The sequence below is a fragment of the Bombus vosnesenskii genome, unplaced genomic scaffold (genome assembly GCF_011952255.1).
Source record: "Bombus vosnesenskii isolate JDL3184/JDL3185 unplaced genomic scaffold, Bvos_JDL3184-5_v1.1 scf7180000013348, whole genome shotgun sequence".
Taxonomy (NCBI): domain Eukaryota; kingdom Metazoa; phylum Arthropoda; class Insecta; order Hymenoptera; family Apidae; genus Bombus; species Bombus vosnesenskii.
Genome location: NW_022882984.1, coordinates 1344224 through 1360142, shown reverse-complemented (window position 1 = coordinate 1360142; position 15919 = coordinate 1344224). Strand labels below are relative to the sequence as shown.

Sequence of the window (15919 nt, the reverse complement as noted above, 5' to 3'; positions counted from 1 at the left end):
AAAAACATCTATATTTCAAATTTAACAGGGTTATTATTTAAATAATGTTTACAACATTTTAAGCTAAACAGTATCCTTGATTTGTGTTAATGAATGTATAGGATGTAATAAAGATAAGTCATTTTTTATTGAAAACCATTGCTGTAAAAGTTGTTCTATATTCTTAGCATTATCCTATAAGAGAAAAAATTTATGTAATAAATAACCAGATGGAATAATAATATGAATAACACTGCATATTTGATGTGCTATTGTCTAATTTACCTCATTCACATTCATATCAGTTATATGTAATTTTTTTTTAAGATTTTCAGCATCTAAAATCCAAATATGTGCAGATTTATAAACAATCCATAAATTTGTACGTAATAATCCAACAACAACAACGTCAGTATTTTCACATGGAGGACTGCAATGTTTATATTAAATGTTAAATAATAGTGTCATTAATGCATAACGATCTTCAATATTTACCTATCTAGAAAATTTTCAGTAACTTTTTTTAAATCTATATCCCAAGATACAGTAGTTCTCATGACTAAATTTTCTTTTTTCTCCATATTCATTGTTTTCATTTTTTCCAATGCTTTTAATAGTCTATTTTTATTCTTATTAATATTTACTATACATTTTTCTTTTGTTTCCACTTTGCTTTTATTGTGCTCTGATTTCTCATCGTGTGCCAGGTCTCTATAGTATCCACGTTCTTCAGGTGACAACTTTTTCCAAAGATTAGTTATTTGATAGGCAATTTGAGGTGCTGTCATATTAGAATCTTTTTCTATCACTAAAAATAAGAATACAGATCTAATATGTATATTTCGTATTTAAATTAAGTTGTGTATGTTAAATACTTTTACCTTCTGACCTGGCATATTTTGAAAATTTAAGAAAACCTGCACATAAATTTGTATGTGGATTGATATTTGGTGACTCCTTTGGTTCTATACAATTGTAAGATTCTATATCCGTACCTCCCTGTAAAAATCACTTTTTAATATATTTCATGTGATTTCATGAATTGGATTTCTTATAAATTTTACCTTCAACCCAGATACGTGTCCTTTACTCCATTCTTTTAATGTAATTGACTTTTTCATATCCAATTTATTTTCAGCATGCAAAATGTTTGTTTCTGCATTTTTTATCTTATTTTCTTTCTCATCTGTATTTGTATTAGAAGAATCGAACAATACAAAATCCTCACCTAGATCTACTATAGGTAACTGACTGAATGTTTCAGATGATGGACTTAGTTCAAATGGTGGAGTATCTTCTGTGTTTTCTTTTGTATTACTATCACTATACAAAGTAAAAAATATATTAAAAATAATTAGATTATATTTTTTATCCTATATTATAAATACTAACACTGAATTATGAGAAATATCGTTATTGGAATGAGTCAATGCAAAATTCTGCGATTCATTTGAATCTGATTCACTTAAATCTAGAGATGGTAATTGAACATTGAAGTCATCTACTTTTTTTCCACATTTTTCAGCACTTTCGTCATTACAAATTTGCATATTTATAGAAATTTGCGGTTGTCCTTTATGTTCGAAATTATTAATCTCGGTAGAATTTAAATTATTTATTACATTTTCATCGGTATTTATATTCCTTTCAATAGGTTTATCAAAATTTCCTTCTAAGCGTAATTTTCGTTTTTTGCATGCAGGTTCCTCATTTTCAGTATTGTTAATGTTTACTTTCTGTGTATAATCTTGATAATCAGTAAATGAACTTTCGCAATTATTTTCTGGTTGCATTTCTCTTCGTATTCCATAAAAATTTTCTAGATATTTTTCTATTATATTGATAACCACGTTCTGTGCACATAATATACATCATATAAATTTTTAAAAAAGTATACAATTAACCATTTTTGCAAATATAACTACCTGATCCTTAAAAAGGAGAGAAGTTTTGTTTGGTTCTAGATTAACATCTATGTTTGCTGCATTTATTAAAATATATACAAGAAATATTGGTTTTTTCCTTGATGACGATTCTTGTCCTAATGCCTCGAAAATTATTTTAATCACTACCTGGAAATAACTCTTAAATTCTTTGAAATTGCATCATCTAATTAAAAGCAAGGCTAAGTAAGGTATATACCTTTTCTAATTCTTTATATTTAATTGGTCTATCATTTACAAAAATATATTGTCCTCCGGATTGTAACACTTCAGTTGCTTGTGTCATCTTTGAAGGAACCATTATTTTAATTTTAATCTAAAACATATACTTTCATATATTAAAGTATGAAATATAGTATTAAATACATAAAATTTTGTATATAATTACATCTGTATCTGTAATATCTATCCAATTCATACAGCATGTTATTTTTTTACCAAGAGTATATGTAACTGCTTCTTCAAGATTACTCATACTAGGTTTTGCAAATATTATGTTATTATTTACTTTATAATTTATTCGTACATTAAATTTGCATATTCCATAACTTTTTATTAAGGATTCCAAAGTTCTAATATCTTGAGTAACTTTTTTTAAATTTGTTATTATTTGCCTTCTCACTGGCATTTGTTTAAATAATTGTTTAACTTGTACAGTTGTTCCTAAACAGAGATATATAAATGTATATTTAAAAAATTTGAAGCAAAATATTTGAAGTTGTCTTGCTACCTGTAGATCTGTGGCAATGTTCTGAATTTATGATATGACCATTATGATCTATAGTATAAGATATAGCTGCTTCATCTTGTTCTGTTTTTGATATGATTGTAAGATCCGATACTGCACTCAATGCATATAAAGCCTCACCTCTGAATCCATATGTTTCTAAAGATTCTACAAATAATAGTATGATTATAAATGCAAAATCATATTATGCATTGCTATGTAAATGTTTTCTTTGTAATATAACTACATACCTAAATCGGAGAAACTAGACAATTTTGATGTGTAAGATGATAAAGCCATGTAAGGAGCATCTACTTTTGAAATACCACATCCATCGTCCTTTACTTCTATTAATGTACATCCATTATCTATCTAACATTTTTAAAAATATGAACTTTATATAAAAATTTTTAAGTACTTTGAAGTAATTATTAAAGAACAAAATGTGCTCAGAATAAGAAAATTAATGTAGTACCAAGTTAATTTCAATATTTTTAGCACCAGCATCAAACGCATTTTCTATTAATTCTTTTACAGCAGTAGATATCGAAGTTATAACTTGAGTGGTAGTTATTAGTTTCACTGTGTCTTTGTCTAAAGCTGAGATGATCATTTTGAACGTTAGATTTATCGAACATCCATTAAGGCATTAAGATTTTTTTATACATCAAATTTATATCTTGTGCATTTTGTACATCACATAATGTATCCACTCATAAATTAATGAGATCAACGCGTGAATATCTGTTTTAAAATTTGTTTACAAATGAAATGGAAAAGATAGATCGTATACGACTTTAGAAATGAAGAACGCGATTATAACGACATTCAGTGGACCGCATTTTCAAGCGCGGGAATTTATAAATATGAAACCCATAAGCGTCATATTTTAAAAATACGTAATTGACGACGGACCTAATTTAATAGTTAAAATTTAAAAGATGGGAGAAGAACAATTTAGAGATAACCCAAAATAACAATTTTATTTCAAAATATTATTTCGAAATATAAATCATATAAAGTCATACACCGATATAATACAGCGTCGTATTTGGATAACAAAATAATTAAACACTTTATTTATACTTCTCCAGCAATTTGTCCACGAATTTAATGTACCCTTCTTTCGCATCGTTCTGCGACATACCTTCCTTCGATTTCCATGCGTCCCATTTTGCTTTTCCCTTTAAATCCAGCATACCAGGTCTCGCTATACAGAATAATGGAATGATATAAATAAAATAATTGCATAAAATTTTATACGAAGTAAGACAAGCATAATCCATATACTTCTTATATAATATGTATTAAACATGTATGTAATAACTCACTGGTATTTATATTTCCCACTGTTGCTTGTTTAAACAACGCGTACAATTCTAAAAATTCTTCGTCAGTAGGACGTTTGGTAAGAGCTTTTACAGCTTCTGTTGCTTGCTCGAATTTCTATAAAATCACATATACAACTATGTACTATCTAGTCATATTAGTTATTGCAGATGCTCGTAACTATATTTTCCTTAATATTTAAATTTCGTATTTACTTTTATAGCACAAGACATTACTGAATAATGGAAGACAAATTATGACGTTGCACAAAATTTCACCTTTGAATCATTACGTTATCTAGTAGGAAAATATCGTTAGAAAATAAATTTCTTGTAAATGAGTGAAATTGGTAATATATTATTTACGTAAATCATAGTTCCTCGTTTTCTTCCTACTGAGCAATCTTAAGCATTAACTATTTATCACAAATGACAACAACAATTATTATAACAAATTTTTCTTTCTGCTTTTTACAATTATACAATCCGATCTTGTATCAATACATAGTGATTTATTTACCGAATATAGTCACATAAATGAAACCGAACGCGCCGAAAAGTATTGAATCGATAAAATCGTAATTACCTGATCAAGAGACATCCTTTTTAGCAGTTAATGGTAGCTTTCGGTTAAGTACTGCCAGTGACCAATGGATCTACCTATGCATGGATTAAATATTGCTTCTGGAGTCCCCACCTTTTTACCAACTATGCTACATAACTGGCAATGACAAAAAGAGGTACATGTAAGATTTAAAAAAACTTAGTACGTACATACATCTACGAATAATAATCAATCCATGTCGATGTTTTTAAGCCGATTTATATATTTCATATATAATTTACTACCAATAGTTTACAAATTGTTGGCTTCGTAAATTTTTATCGATACTACCGAAGGTGCGATATTTTAGTGCACCTTTAGCTCTAAATTTTCGAATTATGTCTATAATAATTAAAAACGAATTTATATATAAATTAGGATGGTTGCTCGCTGATCTACTTTTGAGAAACAATGTCATGATACGCATGATTTGGTCCGGTCCAGCGATGGGAGACCAAGTCAACGAAAACCGCCTGGAAAGAATGGGGCCAACCTGCCACATCATCACCCAATACTCAGCTACGCAAGAATGTAGAAATTCTTGACTACCTGATACATCGTTTTACCTTTCCCTAACTTTGCTGTGCACGAGAATCTCTGCTCCTCAGGGCCGTGTTCGAAGACAATGTGTACATCGAAGCTCAGGCTGAATTTCAGAATTTCGAAACTGAACGAAATGAGTTTCAATCTCTCGAACGTATCGCACAGATTACACGGAGAATTCTATTTCTTAGCACGTATGTTGTACGATGATGAAATTATACATGACAATATGGAATTAGATGTTTTATAGATGCGCATCAGATAGAAGCAATTTGATTGTGTAAATATCGAAAAAAGATTAGATGATAAACGTAATAAAGAAAGGAAGACAAGGAGGATAATTTCATTGGTATTTAGAACCGCAGAATAAAATTTGCTACATGCCATAGGACGAAAGTACAGAAATAGCACTCATGAAGCTACGAGAACAGGGAGGGTGAATCATTTGAAGAATACGGGAATGGTTGACGAGTAGCAACGAAAACCGACGGAGACGACCGATTTCGTGTACGCGGGATCGCGGCCGCGCGCAGTCAGAGCAAAGTGGTTTCAAAATTCACCGAGTATGCGTGATTTGTCACTCGATCGCCGATCAGTTCGATCGGGACAGTGTTACTCTCTCTCGGAAGAGTACGCGGCCAGCTAACACTAGTGCTCGACAGACACGTCTGTCATCGTGTTTGCGATTTATCCAATGAACGGTATCGTCGGTATAAATATACTTGTAAGCGGCAAATGTATCCGTGGCCTTGTTAACGATACAAGTTCTTTACATCGAGTGTCGAATAAATTTTGTGATTGTTTACTGTTTATTAACCAATACGGGAAGAGAATCAAAGAGTAACAGTAGCATGGGAAGTCAGGAAGTTTGGTGTGAAATATCTCAAGTATCTCGGCAAGCGGACAAAGTACACACCGTGAACAAGGAAATTCAACGAGAATAAAAATATTTTGATTGTTGCGATTGCGTTTATCGTTTATTTAATAAACGGTGATATGTATTTCGTATCGCTCGAGAAAACGGGCATCGAATAACGAACGATCGACAAAACGTGCAATGTGTCTTTTTGAATGTTACACGTTACGAAGGAACAGCAGACAGGCTTAGTTGTTCATTCTGAGAATCGTGATCTCTACGGCATTCGATGCGACACAGTCGACAAAGATATGGCCAGACCGCGTTCTCGTTTAATCGCGATTGCTCTCTAACAAGCATTACGTATCAAGGATATCAATGTTGTTTGACCAGCTATCGTATGATATCGATCGTATTATGTTAAAAATTTGTGCTGACAGTGGAGAAAAAGTTGTTGCTGTCACGTATGCGGCGACTACTGTGTCACGTTGCATAGCATCGAAAAAAAAGGTAGATAAATTCAATCGAATTCTTAATAACATACACGGTTATTTGCCGGTATCTGATAACAGATCGTGTTCCTTTCGTTATCGCTGGATCGTCGAAACAGCGCATCCATGGACTTTCTTCATTATGCGACACGATATTATGCAGTTGGACTATGATTTTCGCGTGATCGTTATCGAGAAATCAACTTTGGAAATAAAAGGTATTCACAATAGTAACATGACAAAATGACGATTCTTTGGGTGAACCGGTAATGACTAATTAACATATGATACCACTGGCTGACGTTGAAGTAAGAGAAAAGATGAGTATTGTACCAGTTGCGAATAGGAGTTTTCTCCACGGAGACCGGAAACCATCTCCAACTTCGGAGAAAATTCTTTACGCGACTCTCGATAGTCTGGCTCTGAAGAGAGCGACGTTACCTTTGCAATTGTTACCTATCAACGATGATAGCAACGCTACGACCAAAGCAACGAACGAGTCGATGAAGCAGGGGAAAATTCATACTGAGATGACTGCCAAGAGATCCAGCTTCAAGGTTCGCGTTAATTGTTCTTTAATAGGTGTTCAACTTCCAGACGATTTCTTTCAGCTCGATAAAATTGCAATTTCGCAACTGTCAGCGCTATTTCACGTTTGTCATTTCACAATCGTTGGAAAAACACAACGAACGGGGTAGTTGGAATCCCGTCGCGATGCGAGTTCGCGAAAGTTAAAACGATGCTAATAAAGGAGTGGCTTGGAAGCTTGTTAGCTTCCAACGATCGTTATTCGCCATTCGGTTTGAATTCTACTGACCGACTGATTTGGTAACAGATTCGAAATCACTTCGTTATCTTATCGCACTCGTACTATCGCCTTGTTCCTCGTACTTACATCCGTTAATTACCGACCGACGAGATCTTTTTTTTTTCGCCCGTTTACATGCCTTTGTCGGAAATCAAGTTCTTCCGGTCAAATCAACTAGTTCCTCTGGTTCCAATTCCTCTAGAAATTGCAACTCGCAGAGCGACGGGGCGGTTACTATTTTGAAACAGTTAGGATTGCGATTTTTATCGTATTCCTTGAAACCGTATCCGCAAAACCGTTATAAATGTCCTAACTATAGTATAAGTAGGTAGGTATACAGGGTGGTTGGTAACTGGTGGTACAAGCGGAAAGGGGGTGATTCTACGCGAAAAAAGAAGTCGAAAATATAGAATAAAAATTCTTTTCTTTTATTTTTTTTTTTTTATTTTTTCCATCGAGACAACGATCTACAGTGAGATCCGTTATAACGAGACGTGATAAAGTGCACGCGTACCGATCGAAAATTCAAAGTCGATTTTCTCGAAAACAAAGCCTCGAACGAACAATTTTTATTCTATATTTTCGACTTCTTTTTTCGCGTAGAATCACCAATTACCAACCACCCTGTATATACGCAAACTAATGAATCGCGTGAAACGTTTCGTTCAGGTCGACGCGACGTGTCCTTCATCGAAGCAACATGCAAAATACCTTGTGGTTGCATCGCCGTTGTCGTCGTCGTCGTCGTCGTCGTCTTCGTCGTCGAAGCCAGACTCGCAAGAAACGCGGTTGAAAGTCACCGCGATCGAACCTAATCTAAAAAAAGATATCGCCTGTTTGCAACGCAATTGGACCAATAATAGCGATATCGAGGATACTTTGATAAGAGATAGCGCGTCGGAGACTGATATTTTCGAGGAAACTTATGCCGGAGAAATTGCACGTAATTCCAGTTATTGTTGTTATATCGCGAACGATGTAGCAGCGAGTTCCACGAACGACAAAAATGAATCTCCATCGGACGATTATGAGAAAATAGAATCGGTGATCGGTACGGACGCGTGTTGCAACTTTCAGGCAGAAGCGAACGATGACGAAGAGAGTCTCGAGAACGAGGAAGATACTTCGTGCACGAAAAATGTATTTGTCAAATCTAAATCTACCAATGATTTAGCTAGCAAGAGTTATTCGGACATGAGACTATCCTTAGACGGACAGTCTTTAGTGGGAACGTTTTCGGATGGAAAGTTAGCGAAAAGTTTGCTCTTTAGCAACGAATTTCCAAACTGCGGGAAAAAGAAGAAACATTTTGCGAAAAATGTGTTGCATTTCGTACCGGAATATCTGGTAAAGGGACAAAAAGGGAAGAGAAAGCAGAAGGAAAAAGGTATTCCGAGTCGATCGTTGAACTCTCTGAAAATTTCATCATCGGTAGATACAAAGATAGAGATAAATTCCAACGGCAGATACAGATCGAAAAGTCTTTCTCGGGAGGAATTGAAATATCTAAAAATTTCTTCGCCGACGAATTTTGTTCATATCGCGTCCGCCACGAATCCGAATCTGGTTTCGAACGAAAACACGATCAGATTTAGTTTGGGGCAAGTGGTAATTACACACGAGCAAAAGTGCGCCACCTTACCTCTTCTCGTTGCAACGAACTACGAAAATTCAATGGCCGAAAAACGAAGCGGCCAATCGTCGTCGTCGATCGTCGCAGAGTCGACTTCTTTCGATGCAACGTCGTCGGTCGTTGATAAATCAAATGAGAAAGCCAAACGTACGTTTTCTCTTTTGGGATTACTTTTCTCATTTAAATATCCATTTTCTTCGTCTCGTTTAATCATAATATTTTCTAATTTTAGGAAGAAACGACGGGTTCAATGTTGAAACCCTAAAACGCCAATTATTATCCGAGTTGCAAACGCGTTCGGCAAAACTATTGGAGTTAAGCCAGCAGGTGAAAACGGACGAATATCGGGCAAATATACGCGAGGGGAGTGACACAACGTACGAACTAGCGTATGAGCCGTGTACCGAATTACCTGCCAATTCCAGTTTTCTCTGGAGCAATCGGACTAAGAATTTCCTTCTGGAGAATACGCGGACGATCCCCAATGAAAATACCGAAAATATCGAAGACGCCGTAGGTGAAGTATACGACGACGTTGGACCTCTGAATCTTAACAACCAGGTGATAATCCAATGTGTGTGTACGATGTATTAATGTTCAGCGAATCGACGTGTTTCTCTAATTCTTTGTTCGCCAGTTATTTGATACATAAATATTGGTCGCATCAGAACGCGACGTCATTTCAGCTTTTTCATATTGCGTTTTTGTTTATCTTAAGAAATATAATCGCTTGGCGGTTTATAGCGAATTATCGGGTTCTTTCGTGTTGCGTTACGATGCATTAATTATGCATTAATTAATGCATTAATTAGGAGGACGATTACGACGATGTGGGCACGCCTGATGCATTACACGTTACTGAGAATCGTATCAGCGAATCTTCGACTGCTTTCCAAGATTCCGATGATATTTACGACGACGTTATGGGTCCGAGTTGCGCAGTAAACGATTTTAAGGACAACGAGATCGAAATTTGCGATAACGAAGCGAAGCAAGAAAGCAGCGAACTATTCGTCACTAACGAATATTCTAGCGTAGACGAAAATATCGATGTATCAAATAACGACCAAGATGTATATGATGACGTCGGTTTACCGAGCGAAGAGCGAGTCAATAGCCTTTATACCGGCTCTACGATAGGTTCGATCTTGGGATCGAGTTGGATGTGCGGCAAAGAATCCGAGTGGGAGGATTTAGAGGATTCGACAATGATCGGGCTATCTCAATTTGCAAACAAATACTACACGTCGTAAGTAAGATCGGATACGATAAAATACTTCCTTATCATTTCTCTAGAAAGTAGTTTTTCTCTTGATGAAAAAAGGATAGAGACGCAAGTCGTTTCGAGTAGAAAAAGGTCGGGTCAGAGATGGTCCCGGATGATGAGAAAACAACGATCCAGAATATCAAAGAAAGACTTCAATTCGTCGTCGAAGCCATGCGAGTCTACGCTTCGTGGTAAGTTATTGCAAAAATATTATAAAAATATTCTAAGATGAAATTACGTCATATGTGTATCGGTAATGTCAGGTATATAGTTGTTTCTATAATTGTTTAACAAGTGATCGATTTTAGGCATTTTATGTACAAACGCGATGTCGTGAATAAATTGTCGTATCTCACAGACGATGAACGTTTCTGAGATTTTCAATGAAACTGATTTTCAAAAAATATCTTGTTCCCATTTAAGAGTTCGTATAGCACAAAGAGTTGAAACATCGACGAGGCTTCAATGCTCGATGCGATCAATATACACGTCGTTTTTCTTTTTCAAAAGTATTAGACAGCGTAAAATGAAACATTTGCTACAAATTTCCACTGGTTCACGCGACACGTGAATAGTATACGTAGGTATATACAGTAACAAGAGTAAGCTGACCATATAATTGATTCAGCGCTATTTGCATTCTTAAATTAGACGAATCATATGTCAAGATAATGTTCAAAATCGAAACATACAGCAATGAACGGAGTGAAAATTTTCCATCGATTATGACTTCCTTTGCCTTCGTACATAATCTCGTTGGTTCGAGATTGAGAATCTCGAAGTAAAAGAGCGAAAAACGTACAAAGTAAAAGAAAGAAATAGACTTCTGGAATCAACGGCTATGGGACAGCTTGTGGAGTGCATTGTGCTGTTATATCGCTGGAACAATAGTCGGTTGCTCCAAGTAAAAGTTACCTAAATACATACTTACTTGTCGTATCTCACATGTCTCGCGATGAACGAACATCGCTGACAATCTACAAACGGTTGCACGTAATCGACCGATCATAAATTTTCTATCTGAACGAGACTTACCCATTGAAATTTTTTTTGTTCGAAATGTTTGACACAGTTGTTATTCCTGAATTAAAAGAGAAATTGAGAAGGAGGAGAGACCGCATCAATCCTTCCGATCGCTTTCACGGGCATATTGCCCATACCTAAGGCGATTCATCGATATCTTGTAAGAATTAGCAACAGTGGGATGGACGATAGTAAATAGACAGAACGTAGGCGATGATTCGATGCGCGTGAAAATATTTTATCGAGGAATTCAGCCTGGAAACCGGACTCGAGCACACAGATGAGGGAGGTGAAAGCGCGTATTGCGCTCTCTCAGTGTCAGTCACGGCCGAGACGCTGCGCTGTTTGCGTCGCGTCGTGTAGCGTCGCGCTACTTCATATCGTATCGTGTCGGAACTCTCTATTATACTTTCGCGCGATTTTTCGTTCGTCGATTGCACAACGATACGATTCTTTCTTGATCATCGCTACCTGCTTAGTCTTTTACTTAATTCCGACACGAATTTGATATTCGTCCATCGGTATTCGTAAGCGAGACTCGTCCGCAACGAGTCGACATGTCGTGGAAATGAAACAGACCTTGAAAACTTTCCAACGACCGAATACACAAGGTAAATTACGTCGGTTATTTCGTACGATACTTTATTTTATACACGACATGATAAAGACTTTACAAAAATCGAGGTTTGTCCAAGACATAAACAGGACGAAACCGTTTACAACGTACTCCTTTTGTCTGACTGATCTCAACTTATTTGCTCGCCATTCAGATACTAGAAATAAAAAAAATCTCTTTTCGTCGCTTTTGTTCGTTCGTTCGGAAATATACATATATATAATGTAGATTTTAATTATTCTACTGAACAAACAATACGTTTTAAAGTATCCGATCGCGAGAGTTATTCAACGAGATCCGACAAGACGATCTGTGTTTAGAAATGAAAGTAAAAAGAAATTACACGCGACTCACGATCGAAATAATTTCACTTTATTCATCCGATGCACCATGGCTTCTACCTGTCCCCTTCTCCTCTTTGATTTCTCGATTTCTCGATCTTCCTGTTAACGTTTGAAACTTGGACAAATGTCGAGCACCACACACACACACACCCACGTTATACCACATCGCATCACATCACGTCACACCATATACATATGTATTTGTACACGTGTGTGCGGTAAGAAAACGACATAGTAACGCTTGACCGTGAACGATGATTTTAAGTGGCTGTCAGCCTTGGCAACGGATCGGTGTTGCTCGTTGGCTGTACGCAGAATATCGAAGAATGGAAGAAAGAAGAGAGCGAGGACCGAACGACGCAACAAGATCCACAGAGAACACAGGGTCTTGTTCAAATGAGGGTCATCGACCTAGACGAAGACGTGGACACGCAGGAAACATCGTGCTACGTTCACGAAGGTCCTTGCAAGATTTTAGGAAGTTGCGCTGATTAAAATTTTCATATACTGTTAAACAACAACGAATTTCTATCGATTGTTTGTCCGTCTGTCTTACGGGAAGAAAAGATCTTCTATGTATCTCAAAATCAATCTTAGAAAAGAGATCTAATAAATTCTATGATTTACCTTGAAATCGTATTAAAACAAAAAACCACTTTCCTACTAGTTTGGCAGATAGAGGTTGGAACATAGCGCGAGCGCGTCTCGTTTTTCATCGACTTAGTCATTAACGTTTTACAGACGATACATCCGATGACAGCACGTACGAGAGTCTCCATTCCTTCCAGCCGGACGACTTCTGCACAGATTCGGAAGCGGAGACGACAACCGACGAGACGACAAGGGAGCGAGAATACGAAAGTACCGAAACAGAACAAAAGATTCCGATAGATTCCGATCGATTAGTGATCGCGTATTTGGAAGCACCCACAAGACCGAATCCTCCACCACCGCGCGAAGTTAGTCTGACTCGAACTCTTGGTAAAAGAATAAAGATGCTTCGAAGGACATGGAGTATTACCAAAGGAAGTCTGGGCCGCATGCGAAAGAGAACCACGGTTGACGACGGTCATTCTTGCGACGAAAGTAAGGAATTCTCCAACGATCATTCGAATTTAGACGGTGGAAGATATTTTAGTTTTGCCAGACATTTTAAAAGAACCGTTACCGGACCTTTTTCAACCTTTTACTTAAATGGTTACATCGATTCCGCGAATGGCGATAACGATCTCTCAACGTCCAAAAATTCAAGCGAGGAACCAATGTATAGCAATACCAATGACGAGATGGGTAAGTCAGTGTTTGAAACTTATATATCTCTCTCTCTCTCTCTCCCTTCTTTCTTGGTCTTCCTAATTTCTCACGTAATTCCTCTAGACCACTACAGCGTACTCGTCGATCAAGAACCACTCTATCAATTTTATGCAGCAGCTGCTGCTAGGATCGCGTCCGATTTCAGCTCAGACGATTACGAGGAGGTAATGTATTATATTACAGACCATTCGGAATATTCAAATGCTTCCGATACAGTCTAATTATCTATCTATTATCGATTATCAGGTCGAGGGTATGATCCCGTCGCGATCTACTACGGATTTGGCAAAACCGGGACATAGAACGTTGTGGTGTCAAACACCACAAGTCATAAATAATGGTCTTTTACGTAAGCGACACGTTACATTGTTGCTGTTTTGAATTTTCATATTTTATCCAAAGTCTATCCAAGATCACGTTTTACTCTTTACTAGAACGACTAAGTACGGAGGAGAAGAAGGTTCAAGAAGCGAAATTCGAGATTCTTACTTCAGAAGCGTCCTATTTGAATTCTCTACGTGTCCTAAAAAACGAATTTCTCAACGAACCCTCACTCGATGAAATTTTAACTCCGTTCGAGAAAGATAAACTGTTCGGCGGTATTCCTAGCGTATTGCAAGCATCGGAACAGTTTTTAGCTGAACTAGAAGCTGTATGGAGATACGATCCCATGTTGCACGGTTTGCCAGACGTGTTGCTTAAATATACCGACAAATGTTTAGATATTTATGTAGCGTATTGTTCTAATCAAGTTAGCATAGATACGACTCTTAAAGATTTAAGGTAAGTAGAAAATAATTCCTTCGGATGGTGATAAAGTTATATCGGTGAATTAATTTTTCCAGAACACGAAAAGGTTCAAAATTTATAGAAACCATATCGCAAATAGAAGCTCGTTCGACTTGTCAAAGTTTGTCGTTGCACTCATTTTTAATGTTACCAATGCAGCGAATAACGAGGTAAAATAAATTCTGTTTAAATGTTAAAATTTCACACATGTCGAATAACGAATGAACGCGACAAAAGCATGTAAATTATTAAAAAGTATGTGAATCCAGGCTTCCTTTATTGGCCGATGCGGTTCTCTCTAAACTGCCAGTAGAATGTGAAGATAGATCACATTGGGAAAAAGTTTTGTCGAGTTTAAGTTACGTCGTTGCTGAATGTAACGAAGGCGCCAGTACCGCAGCGAAAGAAATCGAAATGGAAAATTTAATACGGTAATGTTTACGACTTAATATAGCCCAAGAAAGTTGTATCGCAATCTTCCCTATTTATTTCCATATATGTGTATATATATTAAACAAGAAATTTTATTTTAACAGAAAATTGGAATATTCCGCAAAAATTAAACCAATTGTATTAAAAGGGAAACATTTGGTTAAAAGTGGACCAACCGTACAACTATCGACAAAAGCCGATGCGGAATATAAACTCACGTTTGGAAAAAGATTTAACAAGACGCCACTTTATTTATTATTGCTCACGGATCTTCTTCTAGTCGCAAAACAGAAATCTAAGTATGGGCTTTCGTCATAATAGCATTCTCCTGCTCTGCTATAAAATAGAAAATTATTGTTTCGTATAACGTATGTTTTTTTTCTCTATGTCACAGTACTCACGACGAAATGTACACCGTTATAGATACTTGTAAGAGAAGTTTAATCGCTTTAGAACCAGTTCCTGAAGACTCGCCATTTGCTGGACGCAATGCGATGCTGTTGACGCTCTTAGAAAATTATTCTGGACATCAGATCGAATATATATTAACGTGTGAAAGCGACACAGAAAGACAAAGATGGCTGGAAGCAGTTTCATCCTCGAAACGCGGATTGCCAGAAGAAACTCTTTACGAAGTGTGGGATTGTCCTCAAGTAGTAGCTTTATATTATTACTCTCCAAATCAACCGGACGAATTGTCATTGCATCCAGGTATATAATATTTTTTGTGAAAAGACTACTTAATCTACTTTGACCGATCCTGCGTTTCAATTAACGCAAAAAGTTGCTTTTAGGTGATATTATAAACGTGTTTAGGAAAATGTCAGATGGGTGGTATCAAGGAGGAAAATTGTTAAATGGTGAACAGGGCTGGTTTCCTGGAAATTATACGAAAGAAGTAGCTTCAGAACATGTCCGTGCAAAAAACCTTAAACAGAGACATCGTTTTCTTACACTAAGCGGAAACGCATTACAACGAAGAGCAAAACAACAATCAGCGACTCATTAAATGAATAATGATTCAACTATCGATTATTAATTTATGCAATTTTTAATAAATCAGATTTTACGATATTCTACAATAATCTAATCCGTATCGTTCTCACATAAATAACAATAAATGTAAAGATTAGTCAAAACTGAAAACATGTTTATAATAAAAGTATCTTATTATTTATTGTCTTAATATAAATACTATTATAAATGTTCCCTAATAATCTCA

General features: G+C 36.2%; 3 protein-coding genes across 9 annotated transcripts; 1 reads left to right on the top strand and 2 right to left on the bottom strand.

The window, feature by feature from the left end:
• Positions 1-13: 13 nt before the first annotated feature.
• Positions 14-3458, bottom strand: LOC117236341 (PMS1 protein homolog 1-like). 3 transcript variants are annotated; one of them, XM_033499185.1, is made up of 12 exons: positions 3125-3458; positions 2901-3021; positions 2653-2817; positions 2431-2585; positions 2122-2238; positions 1905-2051; positions 1372-1832; positions 1044-1302; positions 861-978; positions 475-787; positions 265-409; positions 14-174 (listed from the first exon to the last, which is right to left on the bottom strand). In XM_033499185.1, exons 1-12 carry the CDS (start codon positions 3260-3262, stop codon positions 64-66), a joined length of 2250 nt encoding a protein of 749 aa, XP_033355076.1. In that variant the 5' UTR covers positions 3263-3458; the 3' UTR covers positions 14-63. The 3 variants fall into 3 exon arrangements, with proteins under 3 accessions (XP_033355076.1, XP_033355075.1, XP_033355077.1); XM_033499184.1 differs by having other exon boundaries at positions 2311-2585; positions 3125-3262; XM_033499186.1 differs by having other exon boundaries at positions 2311-2585; positions 2901-3043; positions 3125-3254.
• A 155-nt stretch (positions 3459-3613) lies between these two features.
• Positions 3614-8052, bottom strand: LOC117236283 (acyl-CoA-binding protein homolog). Its single transcript, XM_033499095.1, has 4 exons — positions 7991-8052; positions 4564-4698; positions 3981-4095; positions 3614-3859 (listed from the first exon to the last, which is right to left on the bottom strand). Exons 2-4 carry the CDS (start codon positions 4576-4578, stop codon positions 3726-3728), a joined length of 264 nt encoding a protein of 87 aa, XP_033354986.1. The 5' UTR covers positions 4579-4698; positions 7991-8052; the 3' UTR covers positions 3614-3725.
• Positions 5490-15872, top strand: LOC117236281. Of its 5 annotated transcripts, XM_033499090.1 has the most exons (15): positions 6756-7028; positions 7949-9059; positions 9145-9473; positions 9725-10161; positions 10237-10370; positions 12428-12622; positions 12904-13452; positions 13540-13640; positions 13723-13825; positions 13911-14259; positions 14322-14435; positions 14535-14696; positions 14802-14996; positions 15092-15408; positions 15492-15706. In XM_033499090.1, the coding sequence occupies exons 1-15, from the start codon at positions 6756-6758 to the stop codon at positions 15704-15706; spliced, it is 4584 nt and encodes a 1527-aa protein (XP_033354981.1). The 5 variants fall into 5 exon arrangements, with proteins under 5 accessions (XP_033354984.1, XP_033354980.1, XP_033354983.1 ...); XM_033499089.1 differs by having other exon boundaries at positions 5491-7028; positions 12904-13640; positions 15492-15872; XM_033499092.1 differs by lacking the exon at positions 12428-12622 and having other exon boundaries at positions 5493-7028.
• Positions 15873-15919: the final 47 nt, after the last annotated feature.